The following is a 27,901-nucleotide window of genomic DNA, read 5'->3' as shown; positions in this document are numbered from 1 at the left end:
TAGGAGCAGACGGACTGTGCGTTTTTTGTTGTTTGCTCATCTGTGGGCACAATACTTTTCGCCTCCTTCTCCAATTGGCAGGGTCAGTCACTCAGATATGGTACAGCAGGGCAGGTCTAGCTGAAGAGGAGTTACTGGGATGGGTTGTTTTTGGCACTTACTACAGCCACCAGGGCGGGTCGGTAAGCAGTGCACGGCAGGTTTCAGTAGGCCGTGCCTGTGCTGCTTGGTGATGTGATGCAGGTAGGCAGGACATAGCAGGGAGACTGTTATGTGTGGAGCTCAGATGGATATGGGAGAGAGAAGAGAGGAACAGGAGCCAAAAACATACAAACAAACAAAAAAGAATGCTAGGGGAGCTTGCCGTTAGAGTGATGAGAATTGGTTGTTTTGTCTCCCGCTGGAAGTTCTGTGAGGCTGCTTTCTCGTACCCCGTTTGGTGGTCTCCGCCAGGAGTCCAAGACGGCGGATCCGCACTGCATTAGCTGGTAGGGGAGCTCTGCATGAATCTCTCCTCGCTCTCCGTTTTCTCTCTGTTTTCTCACTCCATTTGGTGCCTGGCTGAGTTCTTTATCTCTTCATTTGATGTTTTAGGGTTTCAGGATTGTCGTTTTCTCTGTTGGGCTTAGTTTTTCAGATCTTTGCTGTGGAGGGACGGCGTGGTGCTTCTGCCTAGAGTGCCATTTTGCCGAAGTGTTATATGTATTTTTACCAGAATAAAACAATTGTTTTTTTTATAAAAAGTCTTAAACTATTGAAAATGGGAGAATTACTAGCAGAACCTTAAGGAAATAATTGAAAATACTATGGAAAAGTAGTTGAATTTATTAGCAATTTTACTCTAATTCTAGATGTTTAATGAAGGGTAAGTTATTACTCATGATGAAGGAAGAAATGTTCATTTTAAGTTTATTAAAGTAAATAATGCCAATATGGGTTATCATGTTAAAAAATTCATTTAAAGAACTTCAGTGATGCAGGAGAGCACTAATAGTAATTCAATTTCAAATGAAAATTCTGTCCAAACCCAGAGGGCTGTACAACACAGAGCATGAACCCTACTGTAAACTATGGACTTTAGTTAACTGTAATGCATCAACACTGGCTTAGCAATTGTAACAAATGCAGCCCACTAATGCAAGATGGTAATACTAGGAAAAACAGTGTACAAGGGGAGAAACAGAAGCATATGGAAATTCTGCTTTATATAAAAAGTACCTATACCACAGCATGTAAAATAAAAGGGCAAAAGAGAAAAAATTAGAAATCTAATTGAAGAAACTCAGTCACATGTCAAGATAAGAGTAGGGGAAAAAAGGTATCTAGGTGAATACTAGATTTAACATAGAAGATTTAAGAGACTATTACCTGAAAAACTAATCTTCGACTGAATAATCAAGATTCAGGACTTTGCAATAAATATGTAAATAAACCCCCAAATATGAATGCAGAAAACTTAAAAGAGATGCTAATTAAATTATAATAAAAACAGCTTTTAAATCACTTTGTAGTAATCTAGGGAGGAAGAAAGCTTACAATGTTTAGAAGGACACTATAAATGACCTGATAAAGGAAAAATATTAAGATTCAATTCAACAGCTGAACTGAAGTTGTTCATGTTTTCCTCCAATAATGAACAGTCACTTCATTATTTAAAAAGCTTATGAACAAAGTATTAAAAGAATGTTTGAGTTTAGACATACCGTATTTTCTTTCAAACAACTCTTCAACTTGTTTACGTAGATCAGTAATTCGAGCATTCCACTTCTCTGAAAATGGAGAAAGAGTTCATTCTCAATGACAAATCCCTATTCGGGGCTACTAATATAATATGGTCTTAACAATATGCAATATCTAATGAGTTATTTGCTACATAACACACTCAAATCTTTAACAGTCCATCTCAGTCTATATAATTTTATTGCTTCACTATAAACTTTTCCCCCTTTCTATGATTTTTAGAATTGGTTCAATGGGACTTCATGTAATGTTTTAAAGTTTATTTTCAAAACCCTGCATAATTTCTGAAAAGCAGAAAGGAAAAAAAGAACAGTCTAATTAAACACTAGAAAGTGGAAGCAAAAAAGAGCATGGTCTCGAGGCCACCTAGGAAACCTCCTATGAAGTGTCTAGTTTGTGTGGAAATAATACTTTCTGCGCATGCGTGAACATACACACACAAAATGCAATTTAATAATAGAATGCTAAAGAATATGAATATATATAAATTCAGTTTACATATAAATTCAATTTTTACCCAGTAATTATGATTATGACTAAGGTAAGTTAGAATATTAAAATACTATTTTCAATGTGTACACAAGCTGAATGTTCTATTTATTCAAACTATGGATCACAAAATAATTTTCCACAAATATTTTACTTAGTTCCTGTTATGGATTGAACTGCGTCCCCCAAAAATATGTGCTGTAAATGCTAACTTCTATATAAGATCGCTATAAGTCGGTAACAACTCCATAGCAATGGACTTCTTTTTTCTTAATGCCTGTTGTTACAATCCCATTTTGGATTGGGTTGTCTTTGTTATGTTAATAAGATAGGATTAGTGTAGGGTGTGTTTTGAGTCAATCTCTTTTGAGATATAAAAGAGATTAAACAAGCAAGAAAAAAACAGAGATGGGAGAAGAGAGATGCCAAGCCACAATGAGATCTCCAAGGAACCAGGAAGCAGAAGCTGAAGAGACAAGAACCTTCTTCAAGAGCTGACAGAGAAAACCTTCCCGAAGAGCCGGTGCTCTGAATTTGGACTACACTGTGAGAAAATAAATTTCTGTTTGTTAAAGCCACTCATTTGTAGTATTTCTGTTACAGCAGCACTAAACAGTCCCTTCAACTGAAATACATCATCAGCTGGGTCTTAATAAACTAGCAGGGCAGTCACACAGAGAAAAAAAATTAAGAGGTGAAATAAAGATTTTAAAGTTAACAGAAATAATTGAATTACTTAGTTATTAACACTGAGTTAGAGTCCACTACTTGTAATTAACGTTACAGAGGATACAACGTCTGATGCTTTGGTAAACCCAAACTACATTTAAACAATGTCTATGATTTTTCTTCAAACTACCTGTGGCTTTCCACAGATTAGATTACATCGCATTTTGAGGAGTTCCTGGGTGATGTAAATGGTCAACCTGCTGCTAACTGAAAGAAAGCATTGAGGTTCCAGTACACCCAGTGGCACCTGGGAAGAAAGGCCCAACAATCAGCCACTGAAAACCTTATGCAGCACAGTTCTACTCTGACACACATGGGTCATCATGCGTTGGAATCGACTCAACTACAACTAGCAATACATTTTGAAGTTTTTTCCCCCCAAAAGAATGCTAGAGCTTTTATCAGTGGGAAGAAAGAGTTCAGAAGAAAAAGGTGGGGCAGGGAGAACTTACCAAAATTGAACTCCCTCACTTTTCGTTTTCCAGCATTGGCAGGTTCAGTGACTGGCGGCTGGGGAGGCTCACTGCTCTTTGGCCTTTTGGTAGGTGGAGAGTAGTCATCATCTTGAAAAAGAAAACTGTCATTACTAGAGGGGCAGTCTAAGTGAGCTAAAGCCACACTGCCTGTTCAATTCTCAACATTCAAAAAGTGTGCAGGGCTTTAAAGCTGTTGGAGTATCAATACATTATTTCTGTATTTTCAACTTCAGCACAAGTTTTCAATTTATGTTTGTAATTTTCCTAGTCTTTCTGCATGTGCTCAAATGAATACTGCTCATTTTCCTGTGACTTTGCTTCATTTTTTTTCTTACTTTGCTAAGTTTGAATTGAGTCATTACAAATCTCCCTGTATCCCCCGTTAATGGTCACAACTTCCAAGGAGTTGTCTAGAAATATATTCTACTTTTAAGTCTTTCAAGAAAAGTGTTTTAATGAAGACAGTCGCCTAAAGTTACACAGATATATAAGAAATGATTGAGAAAAATAAAGCTTGAATGAAAAAATACTTACGCATATACAAAATTCAAGCATAAACAAGGGAGTTGGCTAATTGTATGCCAAACACTTTTTAAAAATACAAAACTTAACAGGACTAAAGAAACAGGACTATACTATTTGTGAAACATTATATATGAAACACAATTTATTTCTAGTAAAACAAATAACGTTGATTCTGTCAATAAAAAACCTATGTACAGATGAGCACTCAGACATTTAAGAGACACAGAAAGACCACTTAAGACATTTTGTAAGAAGAGTTCTATGTTCATTTTTCGGTATGTCTGCAAATCATCCATGCTATGACCCTTCATTATATCTAACGCTAAAATTACAGACATTTGGAGCAAATAAAAGCTATCATTGTCATCTTCTTGCCCCTGAAAACATCAGGTGGCACACTACTATAATTTGTGCTGAAACACTGTCTATAAATTGTTAAATATACAAGTTGAGAACTCAATATCTAAAAACAAGTACGGTTTGGGAGGAAAACAACACTAAGGAGATTTAAATAACGATTAGATAAAATAATTTCTATGCTGAAGAAAAGAGCAATAAGATACCATTAAAATAAAAAGATAATCTTCTAAGCTCAAGAAACAGGCTCAGAGAAAGTTACATGATTTGATGATCACTGTTAGACTTTGAGTCTAATTTTTTCCACTAAAATACCATGCTGCCCCTCAAAAAGTTGGTAAGAAATCCAAATTTGGCCTAATACACATTTTTGCCTGGTGTAGCACTGCTATAAATTGCTACCCTGTTTACTGTCTTTGGGTTCTTCCTATACTACCAACAGACATCCCAGTAATCTGTAATTATTACTAACAATTCCAGCCAACAGCAGAAAATGGTACCAAGGTCACCAATACAATATGAATCCACATTAGGATCTATTTATGTGCTTGGAAAGAAAGAAATTACTATTTTAGGGGACACTATTTCAGGAAAAAATATTAACAAATTACTATATACTGTAAAAACTTTGATGTGCTGAATGCCACTGTACACACCCATGTACAAACCTATTTAAAAAAATCTGATAGAAAAAATAAAAAAATGACAAACTCCCAGTAAAATAAACCTTGATTATATCATCAAGGTTCATAATTATTAAATCAGTACAATGATTAAAATTGGCAAAAAAAAAAAAAAACCTATGAATAGCTTAGGAGCCCTGGTGGTGCAGTGGTTAAGAGTGCGACTGCTAACTAAAGGTCGGCAGTTCAAATCTAACAGCTGCTCTTTGGAAATCCTACGGGGCTGTTCTACTCCGTCCTATAGGGTCGCTATGAGTTGGGACCGACTAGATAGCACCTAACAACAACAACAATGAATAGATGAAGGTCCAAACCTACGTGGATCCATTTTGGAAAACATATAAGGTACTATTTATAAGTTTGTCCTTCAATTCTAAAAACATATGTTAAAAAAACTCTTTTTCAGTTTCCAAAGTTTTTTCAGTAGCTAAAGAGTATTTTTATGCTAGTTAATGTCAAAGCTTAAATAAATGCTCAATATTAATACTGCTTTAAAAACATTAAACAATAGGTTAATGTAGCCTGAATATCCCATTTGACCATCATTTAAACTGACCATTACTTAAATTACATAAAATGAAAAAATATATCTATCTACAAAAATAGTTGTAGAGTGGTAATGAAGAATAGCAATGATTCATTACACTGATCTCAATTATAATCTAAACTGTTTGAAACTGAGGCCAAAGAAAAGGGGCAAGACAGTTTTTCTTCCATACTGAGACTTCACTTCTTCAGTCAATCTAACTTATTATACAACATGAAAGACTTAACATCATTAGTATATTATATAAATGTAACCTACTGGATCATAAAAAGGAGAAAAATTTTAAATTATTTAACAAGATGACAAACAATTTAAAGATTACTAAAATATTAAAAATATATGTGATTAAATATTTTCTCTCCAATGACAAATAATGAAGTTCAATCTATTAAAAGTGAACAAATACAAAGAAATGAATTATTTATGATAATAAAAATACATCACACCTTCTATTAAAAAGACATCTATAGAAGCCCTGGTGGCACAGTAGTTAAGAGCTCAGCTGCTAACCAAAAGGTCTGCAGTTCAAATTCACCAGCCACTCCTTGGAAACCCTATGGGGCAGTTCTACTCTGTCCTATAGGGTTGCTATGAGTCTGAATCGGCTCGATAGCAATGGGTTTTTGGTTTTTTATTTCATTTTCTATATTACCTTACTAAATAATATTTGGATGTTTCAAAAGTCAGGATATGAAAAGAACAGCTATAAATTTAGCCACACCTCAATTTTTCCCCCCAATAACTCCTTGTTGCAGAAAAACTGTAGTTAGATTTGAGAAAGTATGGAAAAATTTGTTACTCCTGACCTCAAAATCCTTTCCACAAAGGATTGAACTTATTTCTCTGTAGCATGAAATATCAAACAAAACTCGAAGCGTTTGCCACTAACAATGAAGTTCAGCATTTAGCATTGTTATTCCAATTTGTATTTCCACATTTTATACAATCATTTTTGTGTAACAAGAAACACATTTTAGGATGCCTCAAATCCAAGCCCTAACTAAAAATGTTTACATCATCAAAACTAAAAATAAGCTTTTAAAATAAATTTCAAAATATTTAATAGTATTAGTTATGCTGCCACATCTTGGCAAACATCAGAAACATTGTCCCTAACTCAAAATTTTTACTTAGGAAAAGCCCGGTTTTCCTTTTTGTAACCTACTTACAAATATGCCCAGAGATAATACAGCCTTCAGATCTAAAAATGTTTATTACTGCATTCTCACTGGTGAATGCATTAGCAGACTACGAAACAAATTATTATCTGATACTCATATTTTCAACAAAATCAAACTGAAAATGTCTACTCTTATAACCATACACCTATTTAAAGTTAAAAAATAAACCAGCCACTATGTCTCTTTTGAAATTACTCAAGAGTTATTTCTAATGAACAGATAGCATTTTTCATCCATGGATCCAAGTCATAACAACTCTGAAACTCTTATAAAAACAATTGGCTATTCATTAAGTAACTGTTTATCAGCTATAAAAACTAAACACCTAAATTTTTTGAAATGCTAAAATATCCAATTACATAGATTCTACGAACTTTTACATTAACATTTATAAGACAAGCACAATAACGAAACAACCACAAACAGCAAAGTCTGCCGGCTCTATCTTCAACACATCCCTAGTGATCAGCCACTCGCCCTCTCCACTGCCACCATCATGTTCTAGGGCACCTTCCTTTCGACCCTGGTAACTGCAACAGTCTCCTAAAACGGGTTTTTTTTCCACTATTGTCTCCTCTCGGTCTTCCAATAAAAACAAAACCTGTCACTCTTCTGTCCACAATACTACATCCTTAGCACTTAGAACAGTTCCTGGCACACAGAAGGTGCTTGGTATTTAATGACTATGTGATTAAATGAACATGTAAATAGTGTAGCTGTTAGTTACACGTAACAGCCAAAGATCTACGAATATCCTAAGCATTTATTTCACAAAAAGATATTAACAGAGGATGACAGGTAATCCAAATGTAAATCGTAAGCCACATTGTATTTTTTACACAAATAATGCATGTGTTATGTTTTGCGAACCACACAGCCCGTCACCCTGCACGTTATTTTCATAAGCATGCTATACTGATATTTTTATACTTTGTTGACTTCAATTTTTTTTTTCTTTCCAATGGATTTAATGTTACCAGAATAAAACTGATCTCATGGAGACTTCATTTAAGGTAGGTATTATTCTAAAAACCAGGTGCAACCAATGGTGAACTGAACAGGCTCATGATGGAAATGGGATGCCATGTTGAAACCAAAGAATATGAATGAAAGAGCTAGAAATTACTAAGAAATTATCCTACACCCAAACTACAAGAACAAGATGTTGTCTGCTTTACTGCTTTCATAAATCTTCAACTGAAACATAATTTTTGATAATTGATGTCTATGAAATCAACAAATAAAAGTCAACAGAAGAAACTGTGTTATCATCTTAAAATCGGCCATTTTAGTTCATTCATTATCATCATCATCATTTGACTTCCAGAACCCTTCAAAGTTGACCACCTTTTGTTCTCAGTCATCTGGAACTTGCAGGCCTACAGTGGTTCTCATTCTCAAGGGAAGGCCGCTCCTTTTCATGAATTTAGAAATCCAGGCAAAACCCGCCTTGAAATCTGGGATTCCTCTTTCATTTGCCAGAAGCTTCGCTTTGATCTGAACTGCAACAGTAGAGACGGCTTGATTTTGTTCCCTTCGAGAAATAATCCACTCTTTCAAGTCGTTCTCCAACTCAGGCCATGTTGCCTTGGGCCCATGGCCTGTGCGTGGAGGGTTCATTTTCTCCAGCTCCTTTTTCTCCTTTCTCCATTCACGAATGGATGACTCTCCAACCTCGAACTCTCTCGCTGCCACTCTGTTGCTTGTTTCTTCCGCCCTCGCAACGACTTTCAGTTTGAAGTCGGCAGTGTAGGACTTGCGTTTAACTCCTGGCATGATCCTAAAGGGGTCTAAGATTCAGATTTAAAACTGAAAAATGTACACAATATAATCCAGTAACTGGCTGTTTCTAGTAAAAAGATCGCAAAATTCAAATTGCAAGGTGTACAAGCAGCAAGGGTCTTTTTATATGCTCAAAAGCATATGACTAAGGAGACTCATAATCATTGATGAAAGACATTAGTAAGACATAATTAGACAATGAAATAAGCAGACCTAACATAGCTTAATGATTTTATTGAAGATGATCTGATAAGGTTTTCACATTTAACTGTTGAGCCATCGTGTATCACTTTTGCTTTGTTTACTTTCCAGCTAAATTTCCAAAAGGGTTAAGGTCTTCAGAGGAAGTAGGCAATGACAGGCAATGTATTTTAAAATGAGTCCCTTCAACTGGCTCCTGGCTTCTAAGAAAGTCTGGCACATTTTCATCTAATGAGCTTTCAAGCCTAACACACTACTCCAGGGGCTGTTCTATGGGAGAAAAGGAACAACAGTCAGTTCTATTCCTGCTCTGAGTTAATCCACCAAATACACGGATACACTTTTTAGCAGAAAATAAAACAGGTTGTAAAGCTCCTGGTTCAGATTCTAACATTGCAAATTTTCAACCAAATCAAATTACCAATTTTTCTAAAGATCTGTCCTCACGTATGCGGAATAACAAACAAGAAATTATTAAAAATAACTAAAATTCTACCTTAAGAATAGCCAGTATTTCTTCATTAGTCTTTTATGCCAGTGTTTAAAGAGAAATGAGAACTACAGGTAGCTTCTCTGGATTAGTTCACAGAAGGAAATCAAATGATTCCACAGCCAAGAAGAAATGCAAATCAATTCATTTGGAAACAGTGAAAATGAAAATAAGTAAAAGCCAAATACATATTTTACCTAATCCCTTCACCCTGCTTACTTTACTTTCTAAACAATCAGCAAAATGTATGAACCGATTTGAACCCCACTCTTCCCTGGCCCTAGAAGAGATGCTTACACATAACCACCCTTAGAGAACGTTGCCGGTGGATACCACGGTGTCTGTAGATGGGCCTGAGGTATCAAAAGCAAAGACACACAATCTCTTACCTCAAATTACTGAGCCACTCGCTCTAATCTGAACTTTCCAAATGCATTCTAGTTCCTTACCTAAGATTTATCAGAGTACTTTAGAAAAGTTTTATACTCCTATGAGGTTTTCCATATTATTGACAACTGTTTGGATTGGCTGCCCAGCTTCTTGTAAGTAGGCCCATATCCCACGTACCATACCACCAGTGCCAGCTGTTCTAGGGGGAAAACAGAAAAATATTCTGGGATATGAGATTCTGACAAGTGGAAGAAAACTGTGAAAAGCTCAAAGTTGTGTGATAAATCTCCACTATCAAGTTTTTCCTCGAAAGGGCTGAATTCTGCCAACTCCACAAGTATTATGGGCAATGATAGTGTTTGAAGTACAGTGGAAAGAAGACCAGGGTAGGAGCCCAGGGACCTGGGTATCTGTCTTAGTTCTGCCACTAACTAGCTTGGAGCCCTTGGTCAAGTCGCACTGTCGGATTTTAGGCCTCAATTTTCTGGTTGGTAAAACACATGAATCAGGTTCATCTCTAAGGGCCTTTTCAGCTATAAGGATGATCCTAAGTGAAAGAGTTCATTTTAACAGTCTCTCTTTTCATTTAAGAAAATAAGGAGGGATGATATTATATTAAAAAGCATACTCACATTTTTTAAACAGCCCCAAAGGTATCATCTGACCATAAAGACAATACAACTTGTCCACGCCAGGTAACTCAGGATTACTGACTACCTTTTTTAGGGTCCTTACCACTCCATGGAAACCCTGGTGGTGTACTGGTTAAGAGCTACAGCTGCTAACCAAAAGGCTGGTAGTTCGAATCCACCAGGCACCCCTTGGAAAGCCTAGATAGCAGCTCTACTCTGTCCTATAGGCTCACTATGAGTCGGAATTGACTCGATGGCAATGGGTTTGGTTTTTTGGTTTCCACACCACAGGTGTCATGCCTGCTAAAAGTAGTTTCAAGTCCCCCTGATAATACCTGGGAAAGTAAGCCATCTGGATATTCCAAATCGTGTGCCCTCCATAGTCTATAAAAGCCTAAGTATAAAAAGCCTTCTACCTTAAATGGTTTTGGCAATAGTGGAGATAAATTATAATGAATCATCCAACCACTGCCATTTGTTGCCTTACATCAGGAGCAAAGAATCCAAGTGACAGAGAAAGTTAGCGTCCTCGGGAAGGGTTCAAATCATAATGTGGGTGGGGAAGTTAGCCCCTCCCCCCCAAACTAAACTGGACTGACAGCGGCGGTGGGGAGGGGCAATGAGAGACCAACGGTAAAGAAGTCCTTTTTTCTTCTTGGCTGCCTAGAACATCTTCACTTACAGAATGCCTGATTTGAAAGGAAGGGAGAGAGTCCAAGGGCCAAACCTACCTGTAGATGGGGAAACTGAAACCCAAAGGGGAAGCTGGAATGACTAGGGCCCTTAGAGTCAGTGTCCCACCTCAAGCCTCAATGCAAACACTGATGATGAGATCAAGGAAAGGGACTATGAGGACCATCTCGACCTCTGCGCCCTCAGAAAAGGGCATGATGCCATGACGCGTGGGGGCAGTTGCTGTACCATCACGACCCTTACCCCTGTTGGTGTTCTCTCTTTGCCCAAGGAGTCTCCCACGAGGCCACAAGCACTGAAGCCTTGACTTCCTCAGTAGAAGACTGTCCCCTAACTTTCGAAGATCAAGGAAGAGGTTTCACGAGGTCACTTACACTTACTACCCTAGAAAGGTGTATGAAAGGTGAAAATGAAACCGGTCACACTTCTACCCACCTATGGCGCTTTCTCAGGTCTGGAAGTCTAAATCGAGGGAACCCAAAAGTCCACTTGTCCTCTTTATTTCAGAGACGCACCAAGGGTAGCAGTCCTTAGTGCTGCAACTCCAACAGGGCAGGGTGCAGGAGCAGCGCTAAAAACCCAGGGACAAGCAGATGCACCCACAATGTCCTAGGTCGCCAAGCCCCGCCCTTGTTATGTGGCTCCCTGAGACTTGTAGTACTCAGGTGTCTTGGCTCCAAGAGCGCTCAGCTGCTTTCTATGGCTTTCCTCAGTCTAGAACAGTGATCTCGCCCCAAGAAACCTGTTTCATCCCCTAGAATGAGCTGTTTATTTTTTTTCTAAACTGTTATTTCTTTCAAGAAGCCCTGGTGACACAGTGGTTAAAGCACTCATATGCGAACTAAAAGGTCGGCAGTTCAAATCCACCAGCTGCTCTGTGGAAGAATGATGTGGCAGTCTGCTTCTGTAAAGACTGACAGCCTTGGAAACCATATGGGGCAGTTATACTCTGTCCGATAGAGTCGCTTTGAGTCATAATAGACTTGACAGCAATGGGTTTGTTTTTTCATTATTTCTTTCAGTTCTGAATGAGAAAGATCTATACCTTGGAAGGGTCATTGAGAAATCAACTTTATTTTTTTTTCCTAACTCTACATAACACCTTCACCTTATAAATGAGTCTCCTTGGCATTTAATCATGCCTCCAACCTGCCCCTAAAGGAGACACAGCATCTCCCTGGGCCCCCAATTTGTGTTTTAGCATTACTCCTCTGCAAAGAAAGGGAATTAACTTAGAATTAACTTAAGTTTCTCCTGCTGTAGTTAAAGTTTATTTTATATTCTCAATAGAGGAGGAACAGTAGGTCATATACTGTTATACTGAAGGAAAATTACTATTCAGCGTCCATTTCCAGCTTATTCTAGCTCTCTTTCTCCTCTTCTCTGAAGGCTTTAATGATCTCCAAATACATGCTATGTTTGTCATTTTCTCTTAAGTCACAGTATTCAATGACCTTATTCTTGGCGAATAAAAAATTCAGAGAAAACAAATTAGATGTCTCTAATCCTGATATCACCATCTATTTTTGTGACCAAATTATTTTGTTTTTAATTTTTTGATAATGTCATATTTTTTCACTGATTGAATACATACTGAATCATTGAGCGTTGGTAATTTTTTGTTATGTATGATGGATGTTTATAAATATTACGTGGGACAGAGATGTCCCAGTGGACTCCGGAGGTAGGATAGGTGGAATAAGGCATGATAAAAAGATTTTTCTTAGCAAATTTTATTCTGAGTGAAAATTCTGAAAACACGGGGTAACACATAACGGCACCCTGCACTGGCTGCATATGATTGTTGTTCGAGTCTGCTTCTTCTTAGTGCTGCATTCTCTGCATCGCCTTCTGGTTGCCTTGACAGGTAAATGCTTTCCAACCTGTAAGAGCCGGACGTCATCTGGCACCCCACTGACTCTTTGCTTGTTCTTGACAAGGTATGAGGGTCTTCCTCTGCTTTTGGTTCCCCGGCCCACACCAAGCTGTCTAATGAGAGCAGTCCTGAAGGACAGTTGGTCACATCTGCCCCCATGGGTACAGTTCCACATTATAAAACTGTTTACAATGGCAAGGTCAATAAGGAAATACAACAATCGATGCCACCATTTAGCAGAGCGCCTTCCGATCCCGTACCTTTCACGCCTCTGGTCAAAGCGGTCCACTCCTCCCATAATTGCATTGTATTCTGCAACTGCTCTCGGGCAAGGGATTACTGAGGAGGGGCCATCTTTGCTTTTACTTCTGACAGTAGTAATGTCCTTTGGATTGTGGAACGTGGACAAAACCGTGACAGGTTTACTGTCCTGCCACTTTACTGCCGATACACACCCCTTGGTACGAAACAGAGATTCTCCCCGCTGTAATTCATCTTTCCTCCTCATCATTCCTGGTAAGCCCTTTCGACTTGCTTGCACTGCACCTAAGGCATACAGTCCCCTGTCGTGCATGGTTTTCATCAAGTTATAGGAGGAAAAAAAACTGTTGAAGGCAATGAGCCTGTGAGAATGGTTGTATGAGTGACAAAGTCCTAGTACAACACTCTCACCAAGGGAGAGTAATGAGTCATTGTTCACATCTTTTTTTCCAGAATAGATTTCAAAGTGACTTATAAAGCCAGTTTGTGAGTCAGCCAAGCACCAAACTTTGTAACCTCGCTTAATGGGCTTCACTGATGAACGTCCCTTGAATGGCACTAAGCTTTCATCAACTGACATGACACTTGATGGCACATACACTTCCTTTAGGCGGCTATTGAGAGCATCGATAATAGGGCGCAATTTGTGAAGTCGGTCGTATCCAGGCTGTCCTTTGGGCACAGCTTTTGAATTGTCATTGCAGTGTATATTCTCAGTCAGTTTCTTGAACCTGGTTTTAGACATAAGTTCTGGCACAGCAGTAACGGCAAAGATAGGGTACCTGGACCAATACTGTTTGATTTGTGGCAGGACGCATATACCCATCAGTATATGCACAGCAATGAATGTCTTTAGCTCGTCTACGGTTGTAGGGTGCCAGTTTTTACTTGGCACTCTAATCTCCTCCCCCCTATATCGACTTACACACTCCTGGGCTGCATACAGATTTGTCTGGTTCTTTATAATTTCCAAAGTCTCCTCCGTAAAGACAGACAAAAAATAATCTACTTCGGTATCTTCCTGGGTGAAGTCTGGGTAAACTCTGGCATCTTGCTGAAGCGAGCTCCTTATCTGCATAAAGTGAGAGACATCTCTGGACCATTCTCCTTCATGTTCTTCGCTGTCATCACGGCCACCGTCATCTGGTTGACCCCTTTGTTGTGCACCAGTGACTGCTTCCTCATCCTCTGACAGCATTTCACTGTCGTCATCACCATCACAATGAGCTTCAGATTCCCCAAGATGGGAAAGCTCCTCTGAGGCATCTTCATCACACTCCTCCTCAGAATCATCCTCATTCTCAGGGAGCGAAAATAAAAGTTCTAGAGCTTCCTCAGCCGTGTAAGCAGCCATTTCTGAAAAAAGATGAGTGTTTCAGGAAACAGTAATTCCAGGGTCAGCAAAACCAGGATAATACCAATACCATACCTCCAAACCAAAATGAGAATACACAAGGGGAGACATTGTGTAATTCCAGCCTCCAGTAAAAATAAAAGCCTCCAAAGAAGTGCTGTCATGGGAACATTACTACTGCAACAAATTACTTTTTATTGCAAAATAGCTACTTACAGCTCATAAACCAGAAGATAGGTCCTTGACGAGTGCAGGAAACGGACATGCAGTACGTCAAAGACGCTACAACGCGTGCATACGCTGTACTGCCTGAAAATATGTTTTTCACTTGAACATTAACTAATCCCGACACTGCGTTTTCTCAGTAACACACAGAAAACAGTACATATACTTACAAGCTTTATATCTAAAGAAGCCCAGAGAGACACAAGTTTTACACAATCCCTCCTCCAGAATACATCACCTCATACAATAACCTCTCTACACAGTCAAGTGGCGCCGACAATGAAAATCCCCGACCCCACACCAGCATATACTATGAAGGGTACAAAAGCCTGCCAATATACCTTCAGAGACAGGAAACCTAATGGGTACTTATATGTACTGGTGGTCATGAAAAGCTACCTTACACATGCTATGTGTTGAAAGTTAAACTCAGAGGTGCCCTTTCTCCAAGGAGTAGCAACTGTATTAAGTCTGGAAAGAAATTTTTCTTTGCCATCTAACCAGAGAACTTATGGCCCCGAGGGAGCTTTAGATTTCAAGCAGGAGAACGAGCATTACCGATTGTCCCTCCTCACAAGGCTGGTGGCGTTCAATTGAAATGAATGGATGCTGGAAAATGTTAAGTAAACCAGGGAGTGGGACAGCCATCAGAAGCTCAAATCGCCTTCTGAATTATCAAAAGAATACACTTCCATTTTAAACTCTAAGGGGACAAGTACCCTTAGAATCCAGGATACATTCCCTTTAATTTTACTTACTACTTTAAAAAAGCACCGAGAACTGAAACCACTTATACCCACATCGTTTTCAGTCTACATAACGTGACTTAACTATTTCAGGAAATTACTGCATGGAAGTTAAAAATCCAAGTAAATTCATTGTTCATTTTAAGAACTTCCTAAAAGGACAACCAACTCTTCGACAAAAAGCATCAAATGACAGGTTATATACTTTTGTTGTTATTACGTGCCATCGAGCTGGTTCCGACTCATAGTGACCCTATGTACAACAGAACTAAACACTACCCGGTCCTGCGCCATCCTTACAATCGTGGTTATGCTTCAGCCCATTGTTCCAGCCATTGTGTCAATCCATCTTTTGAGGGTCTTCCTCTTTTTCGTTGACCCTCTACTTTTCCAAGCATGATGTCCTTCTCCAGTGACTGATCCCTCCTGATAACATGTCCAAAGTATGTGAGAGGAATTCTTGCCATCATTGCTTCTAAGGAGCGTTCTGGCTGTACTTCCTCCAGGACAGACTTGGTTCACTCTTCTGGCAGTCCATGGTGTATTCAGTATTCTTCACTAACACCATAATTCAAAGGCACCAATTCTTCTTTGGACTTCTTTATTTATCGTCCAGCTTTCACATGCATATGATGAGACTGAAAACACCATGGCTTGGGTCAGGCACACCTTAGTCCCCAAAATGACATCATTGCTTTTGAACGTTTTAAAGAGGTCTTTTGCAGCAGATCTGCCCAATGCAATGTCATTTGATTTCTTGACTGTTGCTTACATGACTCTTAGAAATCCTGGCTTCAAAATCCTTCCCTTGTGTCCACCAGTCCAAAACTATTATATCACAATATTATCCAATTCTAATCAAGAGCCTCCCACCCCACTGAATCACCTTAAACTAAACCTCAAAGTCAAATCTTACAACTTTGTCCTTCCCCTTCTGAGCTGATACTAACACTCTTCTGGTAGTGCTCTTTCCTGACTGCAGTAAGAAAATCTCAGCTTTGCTTTATCAGCTGTTTCTTTTGGTGGCATTTTGAGCAGCTGAATTCAACAGGGCAGAATAACAAAAATGCATTAGTGTGATTTAATTGCAATAGAAGTGTCAAGTGACAACTGCAACATTCGTTTACAGTTGGATATTGAAGAAGTCGGCATTGATATCTGGACATTAGGAGGCAATCTTCCACTCCTATCTTCAAACTGTTAGGTGTCAGGCCCAGTAATCAGCATTGGAACAAAGACTGAGAAAGAAAGGGATTTCCCCTGTGCCAGACACAGTGCATCAGATGGGATATCTCACTTAATCCCTACAGGGAAAGCACTCTTAATATCCCTATTTTACAGATGAGAGAACTGAGGTTTCGAGGTATAAAGTTTCTTGCCCACTGAGTCCAGTGACTAGCATTCTGAATCCAGTGATTGCCCTGAGGAGTCCAGTGATCCATCAGGGAAGATAACGTGTACATGAGTATACCCCCACATGAGAGGGGTTTAGAAGAGGAATTTACATACAGCTGTAAGAGCATGGAAATCCTGGTGGTGGAATGGTTAAGAGTTTGCCTGCTAGCCAAAAGGTCAAAACTTCAAATCCACCAGCCGCTCCTTGGAAACCCTATGGGGCAGTTCTACTCTGTCCTATAGGGTTGCTATGAGACAGAATCGACTCGACAGCAACGAGTTTGGTTTTTATGAGAGCACAGAATTATTGTTTCTAGGGGGCAAAGAATACAGAAGAGGCAACATCTGATTTATTGGAATAACAACCTTGGCAAGCAGAAAATGGTATGGGAGAGAAATAAGAGATGAAGGGAGGGAGCAGTCACAGTAGCGCTGTCCAATGGAATTCTCTGCAACCACGGAATTGTTCTACACTGCTCTGTGTGACACACTAGCCGCTAACCACATACAGCTACCAAGCACTTGAAATGTGCCCACTGTGACTAAGAAACTGAATTTTTATTTAATTTAAATTAAGTTAAAATAGGAAAAAAAATCTTAATAGCCACATGTAGCTAGTGGTCATGTCCTGGGTAGTGCAGATCCACAGCATCTGGGTGACATGGGTGTGGACTAGCAGTAAATGGAGAAGCAGGAGGCAAATGCCCAAACACGGTGCTCAAATACCAACTGACCACCCCGCTTTACGCTCATTTCCAGCTTGCCCAGCTCTGTCCAACAGCAATGAACCTGGCCATTGGAATCTCAACAAAATTGAAAAAGAAGAATTTTCTCCCTGAAGCTTGCGGTCTCTGTAAACACCACTGAACTCTGCACCTTCATGATTTAAAAAGTACAATTTTTTTCTATGTCCAGATTTGAAAAAGAGAAAGACTGAATAATCAATAAGACTATTAATTATGTTAAGACACCACTGGGTTAAGTATGGTGTTTTATAAACTTCAGTTAAAACCGGAGCCAGATATGCCTCACATAACCATGCATTCCTAAAATGTGTAGACAAACCACCTATTTAATGCTTCAGGGAATGTTAATATTTAAAAGGGCTTTGCAATGATTTCATTAAAAATTTAGGAAGGTACAGTATCACAAAATATGTGTACTGTTTAATGAGAAGCTAGTTTGTTCTGTAAACCTCATCTAAAGTACAATAATAAAAATAAAATTTAAAAAATTTAGGAAGGAAAATTTTGTTTTAAAAAGTTACATTATACAAATTAAAAAAAAAAAAAGTCCCATAATCGGATCCAATATTTTCAAGTCTATAGTCTATAGAGAAAAATTTATCTGCAGTACACTCTTCCATGGATTATCTGATTCAAATTGATTTTATGGGAGTCAATTTACAACTCAGTAACTCAACACCTGAAACACCACTGTCCCCAGGTAATTGATAGGCATGCAAACTCTGCCCAGTCAGACCCAGATAGGGGTTCCACTACTTTCCTGCCCATCCCAGGGGAAAAATCAGTGTTGCCTCCATTTGTAATTCATTTTAACATTCCTCCACTTAGACAGTCTCTACCTGGCCCAAAGAGTTAAGCATTCAGCTGCTAACTGAAGGTTGTTGGTTTGCATTCAACCAGAGGCACCTTAGAAAAAAAGGCCTGCGATGGACTCTAGAAAAACCAGCCAGTGAAAACAACAGAGAACAGTTCTCCTCTGATACACGAAGGGGCGTCAAGAGTTGGAGTGGACTCTATGGCAACAGGCTTTTCACTGAGATAAATTTGTGTTTCTTGACTTTTTTTAAAACAGCAGTAACATCTGCCTCATTTCTCAGATTGCACAAGTTCAATAAAACTTTTAAGAGTGCTCATTTTTATATCTGTATGAGAGTCACGATTTAACCTTCTTTAGAAAATTCTCTTAATCTTTCTCTCAGTTTTGAATACATTCAAATAAGTATTTTACCTAATTAGGTCAAAAGCCTTTTTTGTTTTCACTTATTACTAGATTAAAAAACTTTCTTCATATTGTTAACAAAACTTACTTTTTTTGTTGCAGTGAGTTACTTCACCACGATTCATTTCACCATTCCCTAATCGTTGGGTATTTAAATTGTTGATGAAGCCCTTTCATGACTGAATTATTTTGTTTGTAATTTCTGGTGATACACTGTTTTTTAAGTAATGCAACGCATGCTCAATCACTCAGTGTTGGTAAATTTTTTTTAGGTACGATGAATTTCGATAAATATTCTAATTGGGGTACATAAGTCCTAGTGTACTCTGGTGGAAATGATATGAGGGATGAGGCAGGAGGAAAAAACTTAAGATAAAAAGCGTGACCTTTTCTCGATTATTTTTAACAAATACGTTTCATTTCACTACGCAACAGAGCACACACTGGCTTTCAGCTCTACCCCCCAGATATTAGAGACTTCACTTGCAGGGAACAAACACTAGGGAACAGGCAGGGCCTTTATACTGCAAAGACTACTGAAAATAACTGGCACACGCTCCAGAACCAATACCACAGGTGCAATCCTTGCTTCTAAGGAACATTCTTGCTGTACTTCTTCAAAGACACATTTGTTCTTCTGGCGGTCTATGGTATATTCAATATTCTTTGCCAACACTGTAATTAAAAGGCATCAATTCTTCAAGTTTCGTTATTCGTTATCCAGCTTTCACATTCATATAAAGAGATCAAAAATACCATGGTTTGGGTCAGGCACACTTTAGTCCTCAAAGTGGTATCTTTGCTTTTCAACACTTTAAAGAGGTCTTTTGCAGCAGATTTGCCCAATGCAATACATCGTTTGATTTCTTGACTACTGTTTCACAGGCACTGATTGTGGATCCAAATAAAATAAAATCCTTGACAACTTCAATCTTTTCTCCATGTATCATGATGCTGCTTATTGGTCCAGTTGTGAGGATTTTTGTTTTATGTTAAGGTGTAATCTGTGCTAATGGCTGTAGTCTTTGATCTTCATCAGTGAAGCGCTTCAAGTCCTCTTTTGTTTTTAGCAAGCAAGGTTGTGTCATCTGTATAATGCCAAGTTGTTAATGAGTCTTTCTCCAATCCTAATGCTATGTTCTTCTTTACATAGTCCAATTTCTCAGATTATTTCCTCAGCATACAGACTGATTAAGTATGGTGAAAGGATACAACCCTCATGCACACCCTTCTGATTTTGTCACACAGTATCCCCTTGTTCTGTTCCAACAACTGCCTCTTGCACTACGTAAAGGTATCACAAGTTTTTAATGAGTCTTCCTCCAATCCTGTTGCCGCGTTTGTCTTCACCTAGTCCAGCTATACTGAGGCTTGAATTTTTTCATCAATTCTTTCAGCTCAATAAATGCCGAACATGGTTTTCCCTTTTGGTTTTCTAACTCCAGGCTTTTGCACATTTCATCATAATACTTTTTCTGGAGTTACCTTTGAAATCATCTGTTCAGCTCTTACTATGTGATCATTCCTTCCATTCGCTTTAGCTACTCTACGTTCCAGAGCAAGTTTCAGGATCTCTTTTGACATCCACTTTGGTCTTTTCTTTCTTTCCCCTCTTTTTAATTACCTTTTGCTTTCTTCATGTATGATATCCTTGATGTCATCCCACAACCTGTCTGGTTTTCAGTCATTGTTTTCAGTGCGTCAAATCTACTCTTGAGATGGTCTCTAAATTTAGGCAGGATATACTCAAGGTCCTACTTTGGCTCTTGTGGACTTGTTTTCATTTTCTTCAACTTGAACTTGGAACTAAGAACAATTGATGGTCTAATTCAGCAGTAGGCCCCTGGCCTTGTTCTGACTGCTAGTATTGAGTTTCCCCATCATCTCTTTCCACAAATGTAATCGATTTGATTCCTGTGCGTTCCATTCAGCAAAGGCCACGTATATAGTTATTTATGTTGTTGAAAAAAGGTATCTGGAATAAATAAGCCGTTGGTCTCACACAAGTAATTACCAATGCATCTTGATTGCATGTTTGATCAATTTTAGACTGCAGAAGTTGGTAAAAAATCTTTAATTTCCTCATCTTTGGCATTAGTGATTGATGCATAAATTTGAGTAATAGTCATATTAACTAGTCTTCCTTGTAGTCGTATGGACATTATCCTATCACTGACAGCATTGTACTTCAGGATAGATCTTGAAATGGTCTTTTTGACGATGACTGCAACGTGATTCCTCTTCAATTTGTCATTCTTAGTAGACCGTACGATTCTTTGATTCGAAATGGAAAACACCACTCCATTTCAGCTCACTAATGCCTAGAAAATGGATCTTTATGTGTTCCATTTCATTTTTGAAGACTTCCAATTTTCCTACATTCGTACTTTTTGTACATTCCATCTTTCTATTATTAGTGCATGTATGCAGCTGTTTCTTCTCATTTTGAGTTGTGTAACATCAACAAATTACGGTACCGAAAGCTCGACTGCATCCAAGTCATTAATGTGGACTCTACTTTGAGGAAGCAGCTCTTCCCCATTATTATTCTGAGTGCCTTCCAACCTAAGGGGCTTATTCTACGGCACTACATGAAACAATGTTCTGCTGCTATTCATTGGGTTTTCAATGGCCAATTTTTTTAGAATTAGATCATCAGGTCCTTCTTCCAAGTCTGTCACAGTGTGGAAGCCCCACCGAAACTTATCCACCATGAGTGAGTCTGCTGATATTTGAAATACCGGTGGCATAGCTTCCAGCAACACAGCAACATGCAAGCCACCACTGTTGGGCAAACTGACAAGTGGTGGTGCACCACCATAAACTAATCAAAATTGTAATGTGATGGGCTTATCTCTTTGGAGGGATGGTTTATGTTCCTTAACAGTTTATTCTACCCAACAAAACCTTTTAACTCTAAATGATTTCTTCATCACATTTTGTGGAGGAAGGAATAATCAGCTCTATGAACTGACTGTGAGGCCCTGGGATAGTCGTCTCGCTTCTCTGGCGCTCAGTTTCTTCATCATAAAAAAGAGAAATGCCAGGTGGTCTCTAAGAGCTCTTCTGATTCAACAAGAATCCTTAAGTCTGTGACTGTACACACTTCTACAATATTCCACCTTGTACTGAAACTTAAAGTTACGTCTGGATCTGACAAAATATTCCTGTCTAAGAAGCAACTTTGCCTCACATCCACTCCCTACCACAGCCTTGGTACAAACGGCCAAGACTTATTTTGGTGGACACAGGAAGAAAAGGCTTCCAGGAGAGGGGGATGCTGTTTCAGGGAAGCAGAAGCAGGACTCTTTTTCATAAACTACTTAAGTTAGAGTATCAAGCTGAGAAACAGAGTCTGTGTGTCAACTGCAAACAACTTTCTGAGGGTTTTCGTTGTTTTACTATTTATTTATTTAAAGTCAGTTGAGTGTTATGGAACAAAACGAAAGTGAAAACAACACCCCAGACCTGGTTTCTCCGGACACTCTTGCCACTGAGTAGGAGCTCACAGGAGGGGACAGGTGATGACAGGAAGGACCCTTCAACATTTTGCTTCATCCTTTCACACCCAGGATCAGAAAGTCTCTCAGCACTTGGTTCTGGTTTACCTGGCAGAAATCACCAATGCTTGCTGATTTCCCCGCTGTCACTCTCTGGCTCTGGAGGGTATTCTGACAGGATGGCAATCTGCTTTGCGCTACAGTGCCGGCGGCTCTATAGTTCACACCCTGTTTTTGTTCCTGTCATCACCCCTGAAAGGAAAGCAGTGCCAGGCTCTGGCCTATTAGCTCCATTGCAGCCAGTCTTCTCAGAAATAACCAGTTGCCAAGAATTTTAATAGAAACCTGGAAGCCTTAAATCTTTGCTGCTCCCTCCTGAGTGCTCTCCCTCATTTCCATCACGGTATCATTCTAGAGGGACCTGGAGACTAAAGCATGAGCCTGGCAGGGCTCATTGGTAGGACACTGGGAAAACAACATGGCAAAATGGGGGAAACGAACAGCTGGAGCAGTTCGTCTTTAGGAAGTATCTGCTGGGTAGCCAGTTGATGGTGGTTGACCACAGAGAGGGGGAAGGGCACTACAGCCTGGGGCCACATGGAGGAAAAAGGGAAGAGAACCTGAAGGCATGCAGGGTTCTGGAACAGCAGCATATGGACCACTGGTTCCACCCTGGGCCCTCAATTCCCTCCAGGGTGAACTTAAAACAAGGCTTTCGGTGAATGCGTGGAGATAACTCATGCTATTGCCCCTAGCCGCCTGCTTGGGCAGGTCAGGGAGGTGAAAGGGAGGTTTCCTGTCAAAGTGCAGCATAAAGTCGTGGGCACATTCACACGCACAAAGTTCCCAATGAATCTGCTAAAATTTAACATATTCCAGTAACTTTCCCTGGGTTAACTCCAACATGCTCCACATCAGAGATGTAGATTCTGCCTCTTCCATCACTGTATTTTTACACAAGTAACATGCACTCTTTCTGCAAACTGCACAACCACCCCCCCAACTGCATGTTATTTTCATAGGCATGCTATACCAGTATTTTTCACATATTGCTGATTACAATTTTTTCCCCTTCCAATTGATTTAATGTTACTGGACTAAAAGTGATCTCATGGAGACTTCATTTAAAGTAGGTATTTTCTTAAACCAAGTGCAACCAATGGTGAACTGACCAGGCTCATCATAGAAATGGGATACCATATTGAAACCAAAGAATATGAATGAGCGAAGAGCAAGAAATTAGTTAAGAAATTATCCTGCGCCTAAAATTACAAGGTGTTGTTTATATTTTATTGCTTTCATCAATTTTAAACTGAAACATAATTTTTGATAATGTCTTTGAAATCAACAAATAAAAAGTCACCAGAAGAAACTGTTTTCGTCTTAAAATAGACCGTTTTAATTTATTCATTCAATATCATCATCATCATCATCATCACCCAACTCCCAGAACCCTTCAAAGTTGACCACCTTTTGCTCTCAGTCATCCGGAAGTTGCGGGCCTACAGTGGTTCTCACTCTCAAAGAAAGGCCATTCCTTTTCATGAATTTAGAAATCCAGGCAAAACCCGCCTTGAAATCTGGGATTCCTCTTTCATTTGCCAGAAGCTTCGCTTTGATCTGAATTGCAACAGTAGAGACGGCTTGATTTTGTTCCCTTCGAGAAATAATCCACTCTTTCAAGTCGTTCTCCAACTCAGGCCACTTCGCTTTGGGCCCACGACGTGCGCGTTTTCGAGGGTTCATTTTCTCCAGCTCCTTTTTCTCCTTTCTCCATTCACGAATGGATGACTCTCCAACATCGAACTCGCTCGCTGCCACTCTGTTGCTTGTTTCTTCCGCCCTCGCAACGACTTTCAGTTTGAAGTCGGCAGTGTAGGACTTGCGTTTAATTCCTGGCATGATCCTAAAGGGGTCTAAGATTCAGATTTATAAACTGAAAAATGTACACAATATAATCGATAACTGGCTGGTTCTAGTACAGAAATTGCAAAATTCAAATTGCAAGGTGTACAAGAAGCAAGGGTCTTTTTATATGCTAGCAAGCATATGACTAAGGTGACTCATGATCACTGATCAAAGACACTGGCGCTAATAAGACATAATTACCACATTTCTACACAAATAATGCACACCTTCTACAGTTGTTTGCCAACAGCTCCCCGCCCCCGATTTTCATAAGCACACTATGTAATTTTTTTTTTTTTTTAACAGCAACTTATAAAAAAAAAACTTGGCATATCAGCCCCAACGGAAATACCTCATGGCGGGGAGGGAAGAGGGTTTGGCAAACAAACATAGCAGGCACTGGCTACTTGTGTAAAAATGAGGTAGAGTAGGAAATATACAGACCTAACATAGCTTAATGGTTTCACTTAAGATGACATAAGGTTTTCACATTCAATTGTTGAGCCAAGAGCGATCCTGTATGAGTTTCACTTTGTTTACTTCTCCAATGAAAAGTCAGAATCCAAGTAGAAGAAAGTCATGCAGACCTACTTCCAAAAATCAGCCAGTGAAAACCCTACTGATCACAACGATCTGACTGGCAACTGATCATGGGGGTGGCACAGAACCAGGCAGCATTTCATTGTGCATGAGGTCACCATTAGTTGGGAGTCAACTCTACAGCAGCTAATAACATGCAAAATATCAAAACAGCATCGCAAAACAGCATCGCACAATTTGAAAAACCCTGTAACATTATTTCAGTTTATCTCCCTCATAATTCTTAAGTAGGCACAAGGCCGATAATAATGTCTCTGCCTAAGAAAAGGAGCAGTTATATGATTTTATACAGGGTCTCATGGACAAACTAGAATTTGAACCCATGCAGATCTTCTAATTCCTAACACAGAAGTTTCAGAAAGATAAGGAAACAAAGACCACCTATAGTAAGAAACAGAAAAAACTCCTGATGCTCCTCTTTGTACTGCTTCTGTCACTCATCACTTCACCAATTTAGTTTGGCTCTGAAACATACTAGTAGAAAGAAATGAGGGGAAATTAACTTCAGTACTTTCATAAAACTACTGCCAAAAAAAAACAAGAGGCCTATGGCATCTCCAATTCTGAAGTAATTCTACTTAGGTGGTGGCTTCTACTTAACATTCCCCACTTTTCAGTTCTGAATCACATTATCAGTCAAGACAGAAGTGGTTTGGTCAGCCATGTGCTTCAGCTAAATCTTAAAAACACATACCAAAGCCAGGCAATGATGTGTTAATTTTGTGTTAAAATCTTCCCCAAAAGGCTCATCATCATATTCTTTACTGATTTTTATGTGTGGCTCATAAAATTTCATTATTTTATAGAAGTTGCTTAGCTAAAGAAAACTACACAAAGTACTCTTTTTATACCATCCGATCAGTGTATAATGCTTCTACGGCCCAAAATGTAAACATCACTTATCAATGTTTGTACTATAAGAGAATAAACTCACAACTCTGAGGTCAAATGGGGAAGGTTCAAATTCCAGCCTCTTCCACTAGCTGTGTGATCTCAGGAAAATTAAGAGAGTATCTGTGTCTTAGTTTGTTCAATTATGAAATTCGGATAATGGTACAACATCACAGGGCTTTTCTAAGGATGAAATGTGAAGAATATCTGTAAAATGCTTTGTACACAAATTACATTATACAGGTGCATGACACAAATTGTTCAAAAAATGTTTTCGATTATTACTAACATTGGATCTGTTATTCTTTCTTCTCGTCAACTACCAACACTTTCTTTTAATATGTCCTACAAATATTTCTTTAAATAGATTTTTAAAAATAAGACCAATCAAAACTTTTCTGTCCTTGTCTCTCATCTTCAAAACCAAGTACTACCAAATTTAGTAAAGGACTACTCACAATGTTTTCTGAATAGGAAAGAAGTGACAAATATTCATGGCAGGGCAGCAGTAATGATCATCATCTATTTATCAAATAAGTATTAAAAGTAAAAGCAATAGAAAAAAATCTGTTTTTCAAAAGTTCATAATAAAAGTAACTGAAATATCATGTAATGCATCTTTAGTTCAAATCATCCAAAATATAGAACCTTTACTACAACATCAGGTTTTATTTATATTTGAAGCTGAATCCACTATCTGTAGTAAATCTATAAAGAAAATTTCTACAAGTACATGTTTATAATTACTTTTTAACTTTTTTAAGACAACACAGCAAATAGAAGATACATGAATCACTCTTTTATGTAAATTAAAGTCTTAGCAAGAGGAAGAAAAGACAATAACATAAGTTAATAAACAATATTTCTATTCAACAACAGCTTTTACCTCTCTAAAGTTAACAGGACTATTCTCCATCACTTTAAGATGAGGCCCAACTGATCTCTCAATTATCAATTCGATCTTTTTTTTTCCCTAATTACCTGTTATTCTTAACAGAAAACACAACCTGATGCAACAACTTTTTCTAATAAAGAGCGGCTAGAGTCAGAAGATGACGGTGATGATCGTGTCAATGCGGACTCAACTGAGGTTCCTATTGGTAGGTGCTCGATGCCATTTATGCCAGTGCAGGCTTCGCTTTGTTTGCCCATTCCAACTGAAAGCATGTGATTTACGGTCAGGTCTCAGTAGGTTCATGATTCCAACTGATGACTCAAAAGCAACGGGGATATAATTATCAACTTAAGTTAACAGAAACAAACGCACTGTTTCGACTGTTTATACTCTGATCACCGGGGTGCTACCAAACGATCCAGGACTTCTTGACCATGGCTTATGTACCTTTATAATACAAATATGATCGAAAGTAACATTTACAGACTTCTGAAGGAGGGTAAACGTCATGGTTTGAATTATGTCCCACAAAAAATGTGTCTATCAGTTTGGCTAGGCCATGATTCCTGGTACTGTGTGATTTTCCTGTATGTTGTAAACCTGCCTCTATGATGTTAATGAGCGAGGATGGGTGACAGTTGTGTTATTAAGGCAGGACCTGATCTACAAGACTGGATTGTGTCCTGAGGCAATCTCTTGAGATATAAAAGACAGAAGTGAGCAGTGAGACAGGGGGACCTCATACCATCAAGAAAGCAGTGCCGAGAGCAGAGCACATCCTTTGGACTGGGGTCCTGGTGCCGAGAAGCTCCTAGTCTGGGGGAACACTGACAAGAAAGCCGAGAGAGAAAAAGCCTTCCCCTAGAGCTGACGCCCTGAACTTGGACTTTTATAGCCTACTTTGACTATGAGGAAATAAACTTCTCTTCATTAAAACCATCCACTTGTGGTATTTCTGTTGTAGCAGCACTAGATGACTAAGACAATAAATGAGGGTGAAATTCACTTTTGGAAATGTCATGAGACGTCTGCCGTAGATACACAGGCACAAAATGACAGACCTTTTACATAATTTCATTATTTCCACGTGTTTGCGTGTGTATGTTTGCCTACATGCATGCGTTATTTACGTGGATGCACTATTTGCTAAAAATATGGTGGTTATCATTTTAAAGCTCTAAAACAGTGTTATCCAATTTGCAGTGCATGTGCTACGTGAGATAACGTGAACCAACTGTATATGGAACTGTGCTCCTTTTTTGAAATGTTTATCTCTTTCAATGTATGTAAGAAGTAATAAAATGGGCAGATTAAGCCCAAGCTATAAAAGATAGTTTTACTTAGTTAAGATGCAAAATTAAAAGAATGAA

At 38.8% G+C, this 27,901-nt stretch overlaps 1 protein-coding gene across 10 annotated transcripts in view; it reads right to left on the bottom strand.

Annotated features, from left to right (window-relative positions):
- GTF2I (general transcription factor IIi) overlaps positions 1-27,901 on the bottom strand; it is a 140,535-nt gene that overhangs the window by 43,049 nt on the left and 69,585 nt on the right. For all 10 annotated transcript variants that reach the window (XM_004380767.2, XM_023735293.1, XM_004380769.2 and 7 more), the window contains 2 exons: positions 3,411-3,521; positions 1,704-1,769 (listed from right to left, as the gene is read on the bottom strand). In XM_004380767.2, coding sequence (XP_004380824.1) covers positions 1,704-1,769; positions 3,411-3,521 — 177 coding nt within the window. The remainder of the gene's footprint in view (positions 1-1,703; positions 1,770-3,410; positions 3,522-27,901) is intronic.

The sequence above is a fragment of the Trichechus manatus genome, unplaced genomic scaffold, assembly GCF_000243295.1.
Source record: "Trichechus manatus latirostris isolate Lorelei unplaced genomic scaffold, TriManLat1.0 scaffold00077, whole genome shotgun sequence".
NCBI classification, from domain to species: Eukaryota; Metazoa; Chordata; class Mammalia; order Sirenia; family Trichechidae; genus Trichechus; species Trichechus manatus.
Note: the sequence above shows the minus strand (reverse complement) of the source record. Positions and strands in the feature narration are given on the sequence as shown.